The 19,134-nt window shown below is 33.2% G+C and overlaps 2 protein-coding genes across 2 annotated transcripts in view; both read right to left on the minus strand.

Annotated features, from left to right (window-relative positions):
• Positions 1 to 898: 898 nt before the first annotated feature.
• On the minus strand, positions 899 to 2,725 carry LOC120636548 (carcinine transporter-like). The gene has a single exon (XM_039908078.1). The coding sequence runs from the start codon at positions 2,618 to 2,620 to the stop codon at positions 899 to 901; it is 1,722 nt and encodes a 573-aa protein (XP_039764012.1). The 5' UTR covers positions 2,621 to 2,725.
• Positions 2,726 to 10,846: 8,121 nt separating this feature from the next.
• The window catches only part of LOC120636549 (fer-1-like protein 6), a gene marked incomplete at its 5' end in the record, with an annotated part of 56,049 nt that continues 47,761 nt past the window's right edge, over positions 10,847 to 19,134 (minus strand). The window contains 6 exons of the mRNA XM_039908079.1: positions 10,847 to 11,015; positions 13,134 to 13,234; positions 13,695 to 13,867; positions 15,695 to 15,803; positions 16,784 to 16,904; positions 18,736 to 18,917. Of these exons, the coding sequence (XP_039764013.1) occupies positions 10,847 to 11,015; positions 13,134 to 13,234; positions 13,695 to 13,867; positions 15,695 to 15,803; positions 16,784 to 16,904; positions 18,736 to 18,917 (855 nt within the window). The remainder of the gene's footprint in view (positions 11,016 to 13,133; positions 13,235 to 13,694; positions 13,868 to 15,694; positions 15,804 to 16,783; positions 16,905 to 18,735; positions 18,918 to 19,134) is intronic.

Below are 19,134 nucleotides of genomic sequence, written 5' to 3' on the forward strand. Positions count from 1 at the left end.
CGGTACTGTTCTTAGCCATGTTTGAGAAAAATCGCTCCAAGATGGCTGCCACGACAAAATAGCGATCTACATTTTCTTACACAACTGGGTATCAGTAGAATAATGTCCACAATATTGAGAGTTGGGTTTTTTTTTTAATTTTAAATTAATATGTTAATAATAAATCATTTACTTGGATCAAATTGTACTGAATTATATTGAATGACGAAATTGAGCTAAAGATTTATAATTTTTAAATTTTTATTACAACTATACTTAACTTAATATTAATAACAACTATCACAATACTAAGAAAATTGGTTCCCCCTTTTTAAATATTTATAAAATAATTTAAAACTAATTACCTATATTAAAAAGGTTAAAGTGACACCTAATGACAAATAACTTGAACATGTTGAGTCTATTGTTCTATAAACAGGAAAACTATACCAATACGGATAGCCATTGAAAGCCATTTAAGTATTTTAGTGTGCCCGGCTCATCGGCGGTCACAGAAACAACAATAAATTATTTTCTACAACCCATTTGTTTAACAAAAGTTCCAAATGTCGGTACAATAAGACCGTGCACATAGTTTCTTATAATCAATTATAACCTTAGTTCTTATGGTACAAGTTTGTGCATTTGACAATTTTTAAGAGGTTTTTAGAGTTTTAAGTTAAAAATACACCTCAAAATAGGTAAAGACTACAGATTTTTAATCAACAAGATATTTTTGGAGACTTATGTTACAGAATAAAATTTTTAAGGACCATAAACATTGCAGATGTGCAAATTCATGCTTAGGGCACTAATGTGTTTAAAAAAATAAATAAAAGTAAAGCAATATACAAAATTAGTTAAATAGAAATTGAAAGAAAGTTGTATAAGATTGACTACAATTAAGTATAAATTTATTTTAAAAGATATTGTTTGCACTTTTAGTGTTGGAAATTTCTTTTTTTCTTAGAAATGGTATGTCTAATATTTTTCGGTAACTAACTAAGTCTTCGGCTTCATCAAAAGTCTGAGGCATGTCTTTTCCAGCTGTTTCTGGTAGTGATAAAGCTAACAGCATTCCTATTATCGCTATGCATCCCACAACAACTAGAGGTAGCCAAGTTATGTAATTTTCCAAGTACACAATATAAGGTGATATAATAGTGCCAATATAACTGAATATATGGACGATTGACGTACCGGATCCTCTTACAGGTGTGGGTAGCATTTCAGCAGCCCATTGCATGCCAATATTTACACACATATTTATGGCGAACCTTGATATAACTGCACATATTACAGAAGGTAAACCGTTACTGATAAAAGCAGTTATTGTGCAAAATATAAAACATATTAAAAATGCAAAAATTGACATTCCCTTTCTACCAGTTAAATCTATAACAAAAGAAACTATTACTAATGAAGGCAGTTCCGTAAATGATACCATTGTAAAAGATAAAAAGAAGTTAAATTCTAGACCACCAATGCTTCGAACTAAGGCGTCAAATATAGCCAAACAGCACATGAACTCTAAACAAATACAAATAAACATTTTCCTCAACTTAGGCCGTTTAAGCAAAATTAAAATGCTTGTATTGTTCTCTTTCTTTTGGTCCAAATTAGATTTTTTAAAATGTTCTATTAAATTTGATGGTATTTCTTTTTTATTAACCCTTGCTATATTAAGAACTTTGTCTACAGCGTCAGTTATGCGCCCTTTAGAAATCAACCACCTAGGGCTTTCTGGCATTAAAAAGGGTGCTAGAAGTGACAATGCCATCGGAATACTTGTAACTATACTGATTGTTTTCCAGTGTCCACATGCAAGTGCTATCCAAGGTAATGCTGTGGCACCTAACGTGTAAAATATTGCAAAAGGCAAATTTGTTATAATAGAGCGATACTTAGGTGCAACATATTCTAAAACTAGAAGATATACCATCATCATACAATTATCGTACGATATACCCATTAGAAATCGACACAAAGAAAACTGAAAAAGATTTTGGGCATATATACTAATGATTCCCGCCACACATCCAATCATATTGCTTAATGTTGCAGCTGGTAATCTTCCAAAGCGATCGGCAACCCATCCAATAACAAATCCTCCTACTATAGATCCAACGAAGAAAATAGACTGGGCTGTAGCTTGATAGCTATTTTTGTCACACACCCATCCCATTTCACTGGAAATAGTGGGATATGGTATTTCAGATCTATTAAATTCCCACCCATACTGACAGTTCTGTATATTCCAGCTTCCATTAGGCATTTGGCCTGTCTCTAATATTTCACTCCAATTGGCAATGTATGATTTACATTGCGAATATCCAAATCGCGCTTCGGGATCCAACGGTATTGCAAGTGTTCTTCGTTCGATTTCAGTTAAATTATGTAGTTCGGGTATCCAGCACCAGTGATTTGGTGAAACTTCTGTCATGAAAAGTTGTGAGAAATATGAAAACACACCGAAGACATAAAAAGGAAATGTTGAACAAAACAGAAACAATTGGTATGGACCGAACTCTCCAGCGGCCGATAATAGCATGTCGTAATCAACATCTTTTGGTTTGGCTTCGTCTATGTAGTTTTCAATGCTGCCAGTTTTATTTTCACCGTTTTTATCACTTGTTATCATTTTGTTACCCCTGTTTTGCACTAACTTTCTTTAGACAACTCCGTACTATAAAAATATTTCGAATTACAATTACGGGGTGGTGTAACTAGCGCCATCGGATGCTGACTAGAGATCAAGATCGGTTGTGTACGTGAACATCAGATGCCTACTCCTTATAATGGTTTCAACTCGGTGACGTAAAAGATAAGAAATAATTTTATTTACATAGCTACTTAAGATTGTTTATTATATTTATCATTTGATAATTTTCGAACGTCGACAGAAAAAAATCGGTTATTGTGTATCTGAGTAATTTGCCTTTGTGTAATTTATTTCAAAAACTTTCAAGTCACGTATACGTCAGCAGCCTCTCATCTATATTACATTAAAATAAATTACAGGTAAGGCCTGAGTAAAAACAGATTGTCTCACGATTGCAATGTATACAAAGCGTTGTGATTTGGTTTGGGTTGGGCTATCATTGCGGTTAATGATTCCAGTTAAAAATGTATGACTCCTCATTTGTTCCTAAGTTCCTCCATTTTACTTACTAAGTTGAACATAATTGATTTTTATTACTAAGTTGAAACTGCTAATGAATAACTTACTAATAACTGAGCAGCAATAAAATTACAATTGCATGCGGGCCAAAATGACACATATGCACATTGCATGCACTTCATAAAAAATATTTTAAACACAATTGCACCTTGTGAAAACCATGATCAATACTACAAGTAGCTGTACTGTAAACTTGGAACATCTGTATGACTAGAAGTTTTTACATAACGTATTTCTATGTTAATTTGTTGCACTTATTTTTACAGGTTTCCACGGTATTGGGAAATTGTATCAAAATGAGCCAAAATAAAGCGTAGTTGGGTTCAGCCAGTAACTAATGAAGAGACAGGACGTGTAATGTTGCAAAAAAAATACTTTAGACAACACGCTCTTCAACATGTTCAACATGGGATATCATGATATCAAAACTTTATTATTCTGAATAAAGCATAAGAAAATAATTAAATCTATGTCAGATACAAACTGGTCTCTGTTTATTAGAGGATAATGTGTCTTTACACTTGTAATAATATTATCAAACTCTACAACTTTTCTCTAATACTCAAACATACATATCTCATCTTTAAGGTAGCGTTCGCAAGAAACGTTTTCGTTCGAAAGTTTTCTTCTCAGACTTATTTTGCTAATCCGACTACGAGAAGTTCTTTTCAGTTTTCAGGTTAATATATGGCCTATGATACTCAGAAATAATGTGGTTTATACTGAATACAGAATTTTCAAAATCGGTTTCGTAGATCCAGAGATTACCCCTGACAATCTCACATACTTAAAAACTTTACCATTTTATAAAATTAGTATAGAGCTTAGATATCTTTAAAACAAAATGTTTTGCAAATCGCCAAAGGGTGTATACATTCATTATAAATAAAATTTATACTGGTAAATCCACCTTATATATATATATTTTTATAAATATATATATTTATAAACAGCCGGGGATCTAATTTAGTGGAAATTGTGAACACAGAATTGATAAACTGAAACAAAGTTATAGATAAAATAATGAGATAAAATAATTCAGATGAATGCATTTATTTAACTATCGGTAGGTTTAGTCGTATCAATTATCAACCATATTAGGTAGGTGGTAGATTTTCTATTTTAGATCCAAAACTAAATTATTAAAAAAAAAACACTAAAAATTTAAGTAATCTGTGAGTGAGTCACTCATTCCTCTTATTTTAAAGATACGAAAACTATTAATTTTTTATCTATGAAAAATTGTTATAACGGTTGTACTTATTTTGCGTCAGGTTATACAAATGATCATTTTATAATAAACTAACTGTTTTCTGTTGTTTTACGCGAGTTAACGAAGGGTGGTACTCGTATGTTATAGCCGCTTTCCGCCACTGTCTGTTTATCCGATAACTCTTCCTAATCTACGGAACGGATTTTGTTCCGGATTAAACCATTGTATAGATATTTTTCAGAGATAGTTTATTTAAATAAAACAACCTACTGAGTTTTAGATGTTCTAAAAACTTAAACAATACCCCGCGTTTTCATAGCTCTATCTGGTACGGTTGATTCACGGTAGACATATCATTCAAAAAATAATTCATTCAAAATTACGTTACTTGAGACCCTATTTACTCCTGTAGAGTATTAATCCTTATCTAAGTAAATATGATAGTAAAGTATATAATTCTTAGGCATATACTTAGTTAAGATTATAATTTTCCTTAATAGTACATTCTAGTGAATGATTAAAAAGAAAAATACGTTTAAGGTTCCTGAAATACTTTGAAAATTAGCAAGTAATATTCAAGTTTATCCATTACCTACGAACAACAAATATACAAAACCACCCTCTTTATAATATTAGGTATGGACGGCAGGGTAAACTTTTGTTGTAGTACCATCAATGTATTGTTTTTGTAACTATTCTATTTAATCTAACCTTATTGTCAGCTTAATATACTTTTGACAGTCCCCTTTTGATGCTATCTTACATTACACAAAGAATTCTAAAGAAATGGAAAGATGAACCACTGAAATAAGATACCTATCAGAGGGTGCAAGACAGCGCGAATACATTTACTACCCAGCCAATTATAATTTTTGCTAAATGGTAGGCGTGCAGTGGCATACGTCTTTTGTGTAGATCGAAACAGTACTTATTACTAAACAACTCATAATGAACGACGCCTTTAAAATCCTACCATGTCCAATCCTACCAACCCACTTCTCATCACCATTTACAATTACTTCGATATATTACATTTTACTAGATTTCTTTCGATTATTACAGGGTTAACTAGATTTCTTTCAATGTCAAGCTTTTATGTGTACGCGAACTAACTGAGCTTAAACTGTATTTTTGTTTTGACAAATTCTCAGTTCTTTAGAAATGTTACGACTACTTATATGTTGTTTTTGCTTTAGTTTTAACTATCTACCTTCTTCTCTTGAAACATCGGGTCGGCATATCATATTTTCCTCTTATATCTCTCAGCCGTCAACTAACTATGTACTGCTTTTACACGCATATTTTCTTTTACACAATGCTTGCACATTGCTTTGCTCAAACAAAAAGAAAACACGCCTTAAAAGCTTAAGCCATTCCTATGTTTTGTAATAATACTTCATAATTTAAAAAATAGCGGTAACAAGTCATAACTTTTTTTGCTTTTAATGCTACTTTTCTAAAGGTATTTTAGGCAGATTACTATTTCAAAATATGCTTCATAAATACAAAATACGAAAAGACTATATCCCCGATGTAATATTATGGCGAGGACGGTACAGCGCAGATACAAAACACAAAAGAAATGCACAAAATTTGAGCCCTGAACATACCTTGCGTATGTGGAACCAGTCTGTCTTTAACTGTAATCTTGGAATTGTGTTTATTTTTGTACTATTTAACATCGCCTTTTATCTTTAAAATCAACACAAAACGTCCTGACCCATTATGGTGGCGTGCGCGTTCTATTTGCGACTAATCACAGGATTCTTGCTCAAACCGCGACTTATAATTAGTCGAAAATTTGCAAGCCACTGCGGCAGTAAGTTTGGACGCCTTGGTCTGTTTTTGGCAATTCAAATTTCCTACCTTTTAAATAAACGATCTCAGTTAGCTATGCATAAATAAAATTATTATTGCACACGTTTAAAACCAGTGAGTACCAAATAGCGATGGTTAAAGCCGGACGATTTGGTGGAAAACCCGTACACGACTGTTATGTTATGACACCGTTGCACGTCTTTACAAAACATAAGTCGCTTTTATTGCGGAGTTATATTTTATGTGATTAGCTTATGCTTAGTGCATATTTTGTTAAATCTTCTGTATCGCTGGCATAAACTATTGGTAATAAAATTGTTTTAAGTTTTTTATCTGATTATTATATCTTTGCAGGAAGATCTCAGATATGTATCTACTGTTATAAATTCTTACCTAATATTTATATAGAAAATCTTAATCTTGCTCATTCTTGGCATTACTGCGATCTTTTTTTGCAACTCGAATGTGATAAACTAGGTACTCACATTTCCTCTAAATTTCACCGGTTAACGAGGTGAGCTTTGTATTTAAGCAATCAAAGAAAGTATGGCAGTTATACCATATTTTAGTCGCATCGCTTGGCGGCACGGGTTTTCTCTTATAGTTACTCGGATACTACAGAGTTAGAGTGGTTATCAGACAGCGTTCAGTAATTATAAATTTCCACATTGCGCCCAAATGCTTAGCCGTAGATAGAACCCGGGACCTACATCTTTTATGACTACAACGCCGGAAAGGCACTTTGGGTGCAACAATTTGGGTGTCGTTGGCTTTGGCAGTAGTTTTTCGAGTATGCGTAAATCCGTCTCACCCGGAGACGGACCAAAACGCAAAAAGAAAAGAATATTCGCGACACTTAATTCAAGCTTTTAACATTCATATAGATAAATTTACGTTTACAGCTTTTTGTAGCTGCTTTTAATTTACCATGCTAAGCAGACAAAGTATTGAGTAGAAATAATACACAATTGTGTATTATACCACTGCCCTTAACAGTCTGCAAGAGATTGGCTGTAGCTATAAACCGGTTTTGCATACCATTGTTTGTAAAAATACATAACCTACTTCATTTCTGTCAATTGTAACGATTTAGTGTGCATTCAAGTGTGTGATTCGAGTGATCTACAAAAAGTAACCTCTTCTTAAAAAACTAAATTTATTTATCTCTAAGAGGAGTGTTCCTAAGTTTGCTTTGCACTAGGTACTGTACGCAAGTGCTATAAGTCATTCTATGGTACTGTGTACACAGTGGCGTGCACTCCATACATGCACAAAAGCACTGCATACCCTGAAATTTTTATATGACTCATAAATGCGAAGGATTTCTCCATTTTATGGCACCTTCCTTCTTTATGCATACCCTGGTCAAAAACCCAGTGCACGCCACTGTGTGCACATATAGACCGGGTGATAGTGTTATCACCCAGCTTGCATCCATTATCGGCCAGCTCTTGTCTCATCCATGAAAGGTGACAACTCTAGATGAATTTGGTCCCGGACCTCGAAGACGTTTACAAGGCATTATTTACCCTACTATAATCCAGTCTTGTTTAATCTTTTAATTTTAAAATTAATATTGCGTCATTTAAACCTCCAACTTTTGTTATCCTCCATATCAGTGACGTACAGATAAAAACGTTTGTGCTAATGTATTTTCGGTAGCATTTATGGCAGAAAATAATATTGGTTTTTTTACTGTTTCATAAATTGCACATTATAGAAACGTTCCTGGAGTCAAGTGAATTTCAAGGCGTATCGTGTGGTTATTTTAAATCGGTATTTTACTTTTGTAAAAAAGTATTTTTATTATGAATTTCGACCCATGGGTATGGATAAGGAAAAATATTTTAGATATTGCATCTAAACTTTGTTTTATTTTGAAATTCACTTACAAACTACCTACTAGATTGCCGCGCATGGTTCCTAATCGATTGCAAATTTGGATAACTCTTGACGGGTAAACCAATGAATTTACTTATAGAGTATGGGAAAATTAGTATTCTATAGAAAGATGCTTATTTTTGAAATTATGGAAAACTTTACTTAATCTAAACTCGCTTCAGAAAAATAGATGGAATGCATTATGCACTTCCATTTAGAAATATCCACCAATCCGCACTTGGCCAGCGTGTGGGACTACGGCCTTAACCTCTTCTCATTTTAAGAGAAGACCCTTGCCCGTAATGGGCCGGTAATGGGTATTATGAGTTAGAAACATCATGCAAAAAAAAGACTGCGAACACATCACTTAAAAAGGCATTTTTTTTCTTTTTCGACTCCCTTTTGGAAATTTTGGAATTTCTTTTGCCTTAGGAGTTTTATAATTAAAATTTATTAGGTTTAATCTTTTTTCTTTCTTTTGGAACTCCCGTAGGTCACTGGAAAACTGGGAGAAATTTCTTTTAATAAATTTAACTGTTGGTTTATTTAGGTTTCCGCATGAGGCAAGGCTGCAAGCATAATTAACTAATAAATTTGTATCAAATTAGCTATATTAAGTGATATCTAGAGATAAAGCTAAATTTTTGGTTATTTGGTTTGTTATTTCAACATGGTCCAAGAGAGCTACACTGACGGAAGCTTAGTTCTAAAAGTGGATACTACCGGGGATGGATCTAATGTTACAATATTATCGTAGCATACTATTAAACAAAATGTGTCACATTAAAATTTACAGCCCAAATCGGTTCTCAATGTATAGATAATCAGGTACTAATATTTGATAAGTGCCTATAGAGATAAGTAATAAAAGTAGAACATATACAACATAATACGCATCCCTAATAACATTCCTGAAATATATGTAAAGCGGTTTTCACATTATATTGTAAAGAATCGGAAGGTAAACAAGATTATAGCACCTCTTGCAGCAACGTCCGTTCAACTTATGGTGATTTTTCTCCTTTTGATATTGTAGAAACCCAAAGTTTCATCGTTATTTAAATAGCTGTTTATATTTAATTGAAATTGCATAATCTTATGAAAATAATACAAACTGCATTTTGATTAGGAACTATTTTGTTTTTTTTTCAAAAGATTTTTCCAAAATTATAACTGGGAGACGGTAGTAATAAGCAATGAAACCTAAAAATGCAATTTATGAAATTTTTGTCTGTTTCTCTGTATGTCTGTTGGTTTGTGTGCGCATTACGCAAATACTACTGAACGGATTTGAATGCAATTGGACACATTTGTAGGATATTATACTTCGGATTAAAATTAAATATACTTTTCATCCCGAAAAACTATTTTACTTCGTAACACTGTCATATCTAAACCGATTTTCACAATTTTCCTTTCACTGGAAATGCTGTATTATTATTGTGATTTTGTTAAAATTTTGTGAAGAACCGGTCAATGTTGGTAGGGAAAAGAACTCCTCAGCGAAACTCCTCACTTGAGAATTAACTAAACAATATAATTTATTTTAAAGTAAATTGGAGATGATCTTTAATAAAATTGCAATAACGTAACCCAAAGTAGCAAAATATTGCGAATAAAATTCATTACTTGGCGTGTGCTGATTAAAATATTGGTGATAGATAAAAATTATGTCCAACATGATTAAAGTATTAATTATTAGCTACAAACAAGTCCGTGAAGAAGTACATCTAATTATCATACTTAAGTCACAATAGCGGCTTTTGTGTTCTAATATTTTATTAGATCGCCGGTAGAAAAGTGTGTGTTAGATTTGTATAGCTATATATATATTGTATATTTGTAATAATTTTTCAAATAAATAGTTTTATCATAGTGAATAAAAAAAATAATGAATACATATTAACAAAACAATAATTCTTTTTCGAGCTTCACTTAAATGAAAAAGATCATTTGAAAAACTACGCCCGATTTCTATAGAAGAATAAACAACTAATAAAAATCTGTACAACTACAACTTAATTAAATGATTTATACTGAATTCGAGTAGATATAAATAATGATTCTAAATGTGTTATTTAAAACAAAAAATGAATGATTTTTTAATTTTATAACGTTGAAATGCTTATTTAATTATGTTTTTTTTTTCTGAGGAAGTCTTCATTTCTGTATTTTAGGAGTGGAAAAGAAGAAAAAAATTAGGGTGTACTCACCACGCGAAATATCAGCATGCGATTTGTCATGTGCACTTTTGAAACTAACAACTTTGTAAACGATTAGAGAGCGCGAATATCGTCGCCGCAGTCGATATGGACATCGCGCGGCACGGGTCTGATGTGGTGTGGAGAGGGCTCTGCGAAGTGGGCATGCGTGCTGCGTAGTTCTTATGACAGGAAGCTTGGCGGAACTTTTAATGAAACATGACCATAATGAATATATCGCATTACAACTAACCAAATGTAGATATAAAACTAATGGGAAAACAAATAATATTCACAATTTCGTATTTAAGAATTTATTTTTTAAATATAATATCATAAATAACTTAACTTTAACATTGATAGATAAATGTCAATTATACTAAATTCACTTGTGAAAATATCACGATTTTCTTTTAACACTAAGGTAAGGCGGTAAATAAATTATTTTTAAATGACTGCTCAGGCATTATTTATATTAACAGTATTAAGATTGACTTATAATTTTCTTTCGTCGTGAAAGTCCACTCGATTTTCTGCTCTGCAAGCCTTTCCGATTCATTAAATGCACGTTCGCTATATTAGCCAGTACGACATTTTAAACGGTAATTGGAAATATAAAGCAAAAATAACAGCAAACCAAATAAAAGCACCGAATGCCACCAGCCCAACAAACTTTGATCGAATTCGGTAGTACATATTTACCAATTTAGAACAAATCTTGTTTGAGGAACCTTCGTGTCTCCTGAAATTAAAAACATTGCACTATATTAAAACTTCATCTATCTCCGAGTATATATATAAAAGAGAAAGTGTGGGTATGACCGGATTGACCTGGCGAGTAATCCTATAAAGTTTGGTGACGATCGGAGCACTCCTATTTTTGAACTGTCAAACTGTCAAATACAGCTTTTATTCACTATGATGATATTCTATTGTTGGGTGTACATGGGTGTAGATAATGATCTTCACCCGCTCGAGAAGAGAATAGAAGAGAATGAATACGGAGAGAAATAAATGATTTAATATATTATGAGACTTAAATTAAAAATGTAATGATGTAAGTTTATTGTTTAAATAAAATAAAGCAAAATCTAGTTTATTATATTATTTAGATATCATTAATCACGTACAATGGCGTTTGTATCTAAAGTAGCCCAGCTTTGTCGTGCTCACCAGAAGGTCTAGCATGCGCGCCACAAGAAAGTTACATTTACCCATTATCTCATCTACTTATCTCTAGAGAAAAAATACGAGTTACGTGAGTAATTTTCTAGTCGCGCGCATGCCCTACAAGTTACAAAGAGTGTAAAAATGCAAAATATAAAAACAATTACAAATGAAAAATATAAATAAAATAACAATTGTAATGCCTCATTTTTAAAGGGTGCAGGTCTGTGCATTACAATAATTGTTAAAATTTTGAAATGAAGTTGGCCACGCGTATTGAGAAGATACAAAGCACTTCGGATATTGACGACATGTTGAAGTCTGAAAGAGTTCTGTCAAATATTTAAATGGAGTTCGTACACTTGACAACTCACACTCATGCTACTTTGTATGTTATTCTGAGAAGCGTAATCTCCTTTTAGATACCAATTAAAAATTTACATATTACAGTAACATTTGAGAAGCACCCGAGTCAAAGAATGTTCACTAGTTTAATTGGTCCAGGGTAATTTATAAAAATGTACCTATTTTATAAAAGTCTCCTCACTAAGCTCCTGATTAACTAAGTAAGCTTTCTGAGCCCAAGGCCGTGGGTTCGATTCCCACTACTGGAAAATGATTGTGTGATGAGCATGAATGTTTTTCAGTGTCTGGGTGTTTATATTTATATTCTAAGTATTTATGTATATCATTCATAAAAATATTCATCAGTTAGTACCCATAACACAAGCTACGCTTACTTTGGGGCTAGATGGCGATGTGTGTATTGTCGTAGTATATTTTTTTTACTAAGCGTTGAAAGTATAAAAATAACTTAGTTTTAACTGTTAAGTAACTATTCATTAAACATTAATACCTAAGTACTAAAATATTCAGTTGAAGTATCTGACGGCAATCTAGACACTACTGTTATTACTGAGCTTAAATTTGATTCTGTTTGTATGAATTCATTACTAAAGAGTTTGTTAGTATGGACAAAAAGACTGTCTGTTAGGGCTAATTTTGGAACGGCTGAACCATTTTTGAGGTGAATTTTACAAGTAGGAAAAATAGTATACAAAAAGTTATCCAGGTTATCTTTAATCCTTGAAATGTTTTCCTAAGTCGGCAAAATGTGTACTTGAGAAAGTTGCACGAAAGTCATATGTGGCGCGATATAATTTCTTATTCCCAAGGGAAATCAGAAATTGCACGTGGATGAAGTCACGCATACAATTTCTGATTTCCCATCAACAGACAAAGCAAGACAAGCATTTTAAAAACGTATTTTTATGTTATTCTCTTATTCAAACAATCACTATGAACTATTTAATGTTATTATCATCATCAATATCAACCTGTTACCAGCTCACTTCAGGGTTCGGATCTCGTCTAGAATAAAAAGAGCTTAAACCGTAATCCAACTTCCTAGTGTAACTCTCAGGCATACAGGTTTCCTTACGATGTTTTCCTTCACCGTTACAAGATATATTTAATTGCTCGAAAATCTTTAAAAGCACATGACCACGAAAAGTTAGAAGTGCGTGGTCAGTCAGGGTTCAAACGTGGTCTCCCTTAAAGCTCAAGTCCTAACTACAATGACAAATCACCGCTTATACCTATGTAACAGAAATCGTGATATTAAAGTCGCAAATACTTACTATTCCCTCATAATTGTATAAATGGTATATAATAAAATAAAAGAACATCTTACATAGGTTCAGGTAATGCAAAAGGTGGTTCTCTACCTACGCCAACAGGAATTAAGGTCGCATTTTCTTGCAGCAGCAAAGTGATTTCTAAGTCGATTTTACCCTGAAAATAATATTAATTCTTTGATCAATGCTTTGGTATAAGTCCCCGAGGAAAAATTTGCATTTTTTGTTAAAGGACTTCGCGCGATAAGTTGTTTGTAGCATACCTATACAGTTAGATCGAATATAAAAAAAAAATCTATTCTAATAAAAAATACAGTAAATAAATTTTACTGAAAATATAAAAAAAAACAATCGCTACAAATCGCTTCCGGTTAATGCCAGCTACGGAAGAGAGGTAAGTGGTGAATATATTTATATATAGTATATATATATATATATATATATATGTATATACTAAACGTATACTAAACTTATAAATAATAATAGCAGTGCCTTGGGAACAAAGGCTAATTTTATTAAATAAGCTTACAAACTAAAGCAAACAGCAACAGTTACTAATTTTTACCCCATCGGAAACTTTAGCTATCGATATAACTTATAAGTTTAAATTTGCTTACGGCTAACAAAGTTGTAACAGAATCTTGATCGATAATACTTAAAGGCCACCAACATCGTAGAAACCTAGCTGAAAATAGGTTGATTTTCTTAGGATTTTCCAAAACGTCTAACGTACAGTCGTCGAATTGTTTCACACCTTTTGGTATTGCGTTTAAATTTAGCATTAGTGAACCTGAAACATATCAACGTTACTAAATTAATTGGGTGCGTGTAAACACGTCGGTAAATACGGTAAACACTACAAATGTAAAACAGTCCATCTTGGATAGAATAATTTTGCAAAGTGGGTAAAAACTTGATAACCGTCCGTCAGATATTATATTGATTAGCATTTTCAATAATTGTTTAAAACACTTATTTAGTGAATGAGTTGTTTTCAAGAAATAATTAAAATTAAATTTGATTTTCAGCTATTGTTCATGACATTGTGACAATATTTTAATATCATTACGCGAGTATTAGTGATACAGTAATATTTACATTCTAAATAAGTCTTTAAATTTTATTAAATATTAAAATATTGTGTATATTAATTCAAATATGTTTAAGTAAAGGTTCCAACAACCTAGGTACCTGTTAAACAATTAAAATATGAAAAACGTTCAAGCATATTGCTTGCACAATGATTACTTCTTAGGAAAAAGGATTTGGTTTTGCAGTAGGTACGTACGTGAAAAATAGCCCCTTTTGATGTTCAATTGGGATTCGAACCCAAAAACATTGCTTTCGAAGCGGCCAGGCTCTTAGTCTGAAGATGGAAAAGAGCAACTGCTGAGTTTCTTGCCGGCTTCTTCTCGGTAGAATCTGCCTTCCGAACCGGTGGTAGAATCACTACAAACAGACAGACTTGACGTTTCAAAAGTGCTTATATTAGGCCTACTTGAAATAAATGAATGTTGAATTTGAATTTGAATTTTGATGCATTTGAACTTATGGAAAAAATCTTACTCGTTCAACGGTTGAACTAAACGGTTATCACAGTAAGAATGAGTCTAAATATGACGATAATTGGTACGTAGGTAGGAACATCTAAATCTAAATTGAATTCAAATAAGTTACTAAATAAGTACCTACCAGACTCAATTTAGTAGACGTCGATCGAGATACTCTAATAGAATTAGTAAGTAAGCAAGTTCCAGTTATATCATTAATGGAGTAAGTGGCCGTTCTCAGTAAAGTTACACATTCGATTTATATATTATTTCGAAAAAAAACTGCCTCTTCTTAAGCTCATATCATTCAGTAAGTACATTATTGTTTGCAATACCCCAAACATATAAGTTTTTTTGAATGTTGGTTTTCTTATTTGTAAAAGTGGGACGGCTAAACTGATTTCGGCTGATAGGATATTCGTTTTAAATAATGTTTGCCTGTTTCAAAGCATTGTATAATTAAAAAACGAAAAAATAGATAGGGCCCATATAAATATGTTTGAGGTAGTACATTCAATGTTTAGAGTAAAAAGCTTGGGGGACTGGTTGTTGAATAGGTCATAAGATGTTGCCATGATGCCAATGAGCACCGCCGGTAGACCGACCACTAGGTGGGCATATATCTAGCGCGTCGTAGGGAGTCATATAAACAACACAAGGCCAGTGTAAAAATCCCTACAAGGACTTCATATCCAGCATTGAACGATCTTAGAGTGCCGCGATCGAAACTTAAACTTAATTAGTTTATAATTATTCAAAGGTATATATTCTATACAAAACAGGTACCGATAGTACAAAGATTACCTTAATTAACTTTCTCAAGTGTCTAAGTGCTTACGTAAGTAGACTTCTCAGCTTCAGTTTCAATGCGCTGAAGTTTGCAAACTACAGATCATAATATTTTACTACAAACAAGGTGCAGCGAGCTACCGCTACTGAAGGTTTTAGTATTAACCAAACAAAGCAATAAATATACACAAAGAAATCAATTATGTTATTTTCCATATCAATGGGTAAAATGTAACTGGGTAAGTAAAAAAAGAAGTGACATATCGTAAGCGCAATACCTAAGCAATCATCCATACAAGTAGCTTCATTATCCAATAGCTGAATTATTAGTATAGGTGGAATATTCTCCTCGTACTCAGTGAATATACCTTTTTCTTTACGAACGAGCTGCAAATAAAATTATGATCGTCGTAAACATCATCATACCATTTTATATTTTATTTTATATCTCTAATACGATATGCATCGAAATGTTCCAAGTTTTTTATTTATGCGAAAATACTTGTTGTTCTTTCTTTCTTTCTTACACGCATCAAGAGAGCAATTGGCATGATTTTTGAATAGTCAGCAAGTGACATACTTTTGCTACTTTTTACCAAATTTTTCTAGAGGAGTAACAAAAAAAAGTTACTAAAGAATTTTCAAATACTTTGTCGTTATTTAAAAAAGTTAATGTAGCTATATCTTTACATGGATATTAATCCTTTAGGTATTTCTACCACTTTATTGAAAGTTGAGTTTTAATAGTTCCACTATCGGAATTAACCGTTTAGATGTCGTTTTTGCATCGATTTAGATGGGCGATTCGGCAGCGTGAAAGAATAGCGGAGGGATGCTGCAGTGTTTCTGCATCGTTGCTGCATCGATAGATTATCGATGCAAAATGGCTTTACTTTAACAAAGGTAACCGAGCAATAAAAGTATCAAGACTGTGTATGAGTATTTTTGGAATTGTATAGTTACTCGATCGCTGTGGGCTACCTTCCTCACTGTGAAGTAAAAATGATTCCGTCCTCATTCCATAATCATCCCACCATTGATCACAGAGCTCCTTTCTCATAGCAGGAAGGGTTTTATAGCATGGACCCACCACGTTGTTCCAATGCGGGTTGGTGGTCCTCAACGACTATGATTACAAGTGACCCACGGGGCCCACGGCTTATACCATGCTATCCAAGACTTGGTTGACAGTGTATATTTTCTAACTCTAGACGGGTAATGAGAATTTTAAGAAAAACCCAATACCTAACTAGTTTCGGCCTGAACCGGGATTCGAATCAAGGACCACGTGAACCGCTGGTAAACGTGTTAACCTCTACAACAAAGAGGCGAACAAAAAGTATTGAACTATCTTTGTTAAAAGTAACCTTTCGCACTGAAGGTTGATATTGGAAATTAAAAATCATTCTCCAGTTATAATTACTTTCACCGTCTCGACTTTGGTAATGTACATCAGTCTTTTGGGCTTGATCGGTAGATCCGAGACATCTGCAAAAACATTGGCTTACTTTATAACATACATAACCATAATTCATCATCCACAGCTTATTCATGTTCCAGTTTCCACAAATGGGTCCTCTCGTTTCATAACCCCGGGCTGCTACTGTTAACTTTTTGATAGGCAAACGCCATACCTAGAAATTTTTCAGGCTAACGAATTATGAAATAGCTCTACTGAACGCCGTCTTGAACCCGTTCACACGAAACTCATAATTTAAGGGCATAACGATTTTAATTTGTTTTTCGGAAGCATAGGTAATTAATTAATTTGATTCTGTCATGACCGATATTGAACATTAAAAAATAATAAATTTGTGCCCCTGACTTTCAATGAAGTTAAGATACCCATATTGAGGAAATTGTAAAAATTAAATACGATACTACAACTGTAAGTGGCGGCCATCTTAAATTTGAATTTGGTCATAGTCAATAGTATTCTACAAGTTAAGCCCTTTTTGTACCCATACTGTGGATGATGTAAAAATAAATAATCCGCCATTTTGGGTGGCCGGCAGCAAACTTGAGCCAACATAGCTAAGAAATCTACTGACTAGTTCACCTTTCCACAAAAAAAAATTGCTGAGACCGTAAATACTATAAATAAATAAATAATAATTTATATACTACGCACACATCGCCATCTAGCCCCAAATTAAGCGTAGCTTGTGTTATGGGTACTAAGATGACTGATGAACATTTTTATGAATAATATACATATAAACACCCAGACACTGAAAAACATTCATGCTCATCACACAAACATTTTCCAGTTGTGGGAATCGAACCCACGGCCTTGGACTCAGAAAGCAGGGTCGCTGCAAACTGCGCCAATCGGCCGTCCAAACTATATCGATACAGATCGACAAGGCTTAGGAAATAGTAATAATTAGAAAATACAGTTCCAGATTTTATTTATGTTTGCAAAGCAACAGTATATCGCATACTGTTGCTTTGCAAACATTTATAATGTAGAACTTATAAAACGAATGGACGTAAGTACATAATACTGCAAACTATGCTATCTGAAAAGGCTATTAACAGAAGACGTGCAAGTAACTTGAAATAAGGATAACGAAAAGTTGAGACTTCATAATTCCAGCAAGTGCTAAGAGCGGCTAGCTAAGAAGCTGTTACATTTTGTTGTTTTTGATAACTATTAAGTTCCACACTCCTTTTAGGAACGATTTCAAAGATACTGTTTGATAAATCTAAAGCTATCTTAACGAGAAACTGCAAGAACTACCTGGGTTATGTATTTTACAAAAATTACGAAAGCATAATATTGTTCAAGTACAAACAATTTTTTTTTAAATATCCTATATCAAATTTAGTAACGCAATAATTATTTCATTATTCAAATAAAAGTTTTTATATTTAGGCATACGTTTCCAAATTACAACGGAAACGTGAAGTTTTGAAATTAACCATAAAAGAGTTTCCCATAGTACGACGCGAGAATCGAAGGCCCGCAGACAAAGCCACATGCGAGCCACTAGGTAGAATGTTACATATAATATTACTTACCCAAGTTTAATCACAGAATATAAGTAAATGAAAGTGGCGGACGGATTGACGGACATTACCATTTTGGCATTTTGGTTGTCTATCCTATCTTATCCCCTGACCTAATATTCAATACGTGCGTTTGTATAGTGCCTATATCCTTCAAATAGAGTTATGGACACGAATATATATTATAACCTGGCCATTAGCTGTTGTTATTGTAAACAAACGGGGATCTACAGCTTCTCCTGTTTAAAATTCCCTACAGCTATGTCCCGACTACCGATCTTATAAGTATTTCATTTACTATACTTACGCTCTTACATACAAATCTGAGCTTTTCCTTGTTGGACAATCAGCTGCAAGCAAAGCTCGAACAGAATAAATTGTTAGCCTTAGTTCGTAGTCCTCCACCTTTCTAGGTGTTATGTCAATGGGTGGTGGTATATACGCTCCAGTGTCCAAAGGAAATATGTCAACCCACATGTGAAGTTTTCCCTGGAATGTTCCTTGATTAAAAATGTCGTAATTCCAAGTCAAATAATATGGAATGTAACAGTAGTCAACCACACATTCCATGTTGCTACACGATTTCAGAAATTCGAGATTTTAAATTCTTTATTTATGTAGACCTATCAAAAGCACCTATGAAGCATTCATATATAATTATTTTCGTTACCGTGATTATCGTACCCACATTCGTTTACCTTAAATT

The sequence above is a fragment of the Pararge aegeria genome, chromosome Z (assembly GCF_905163445.1).
Source record: "Pararge aegeria chromosome Z, ilParAegt1.1, whole genome shotgun sequence".
NCBI lineage: Eukaryota > Metazoa > Arthropoda > Insecta > Lepidoptera > Nymphalidae > Pararge > Pararge aegeria.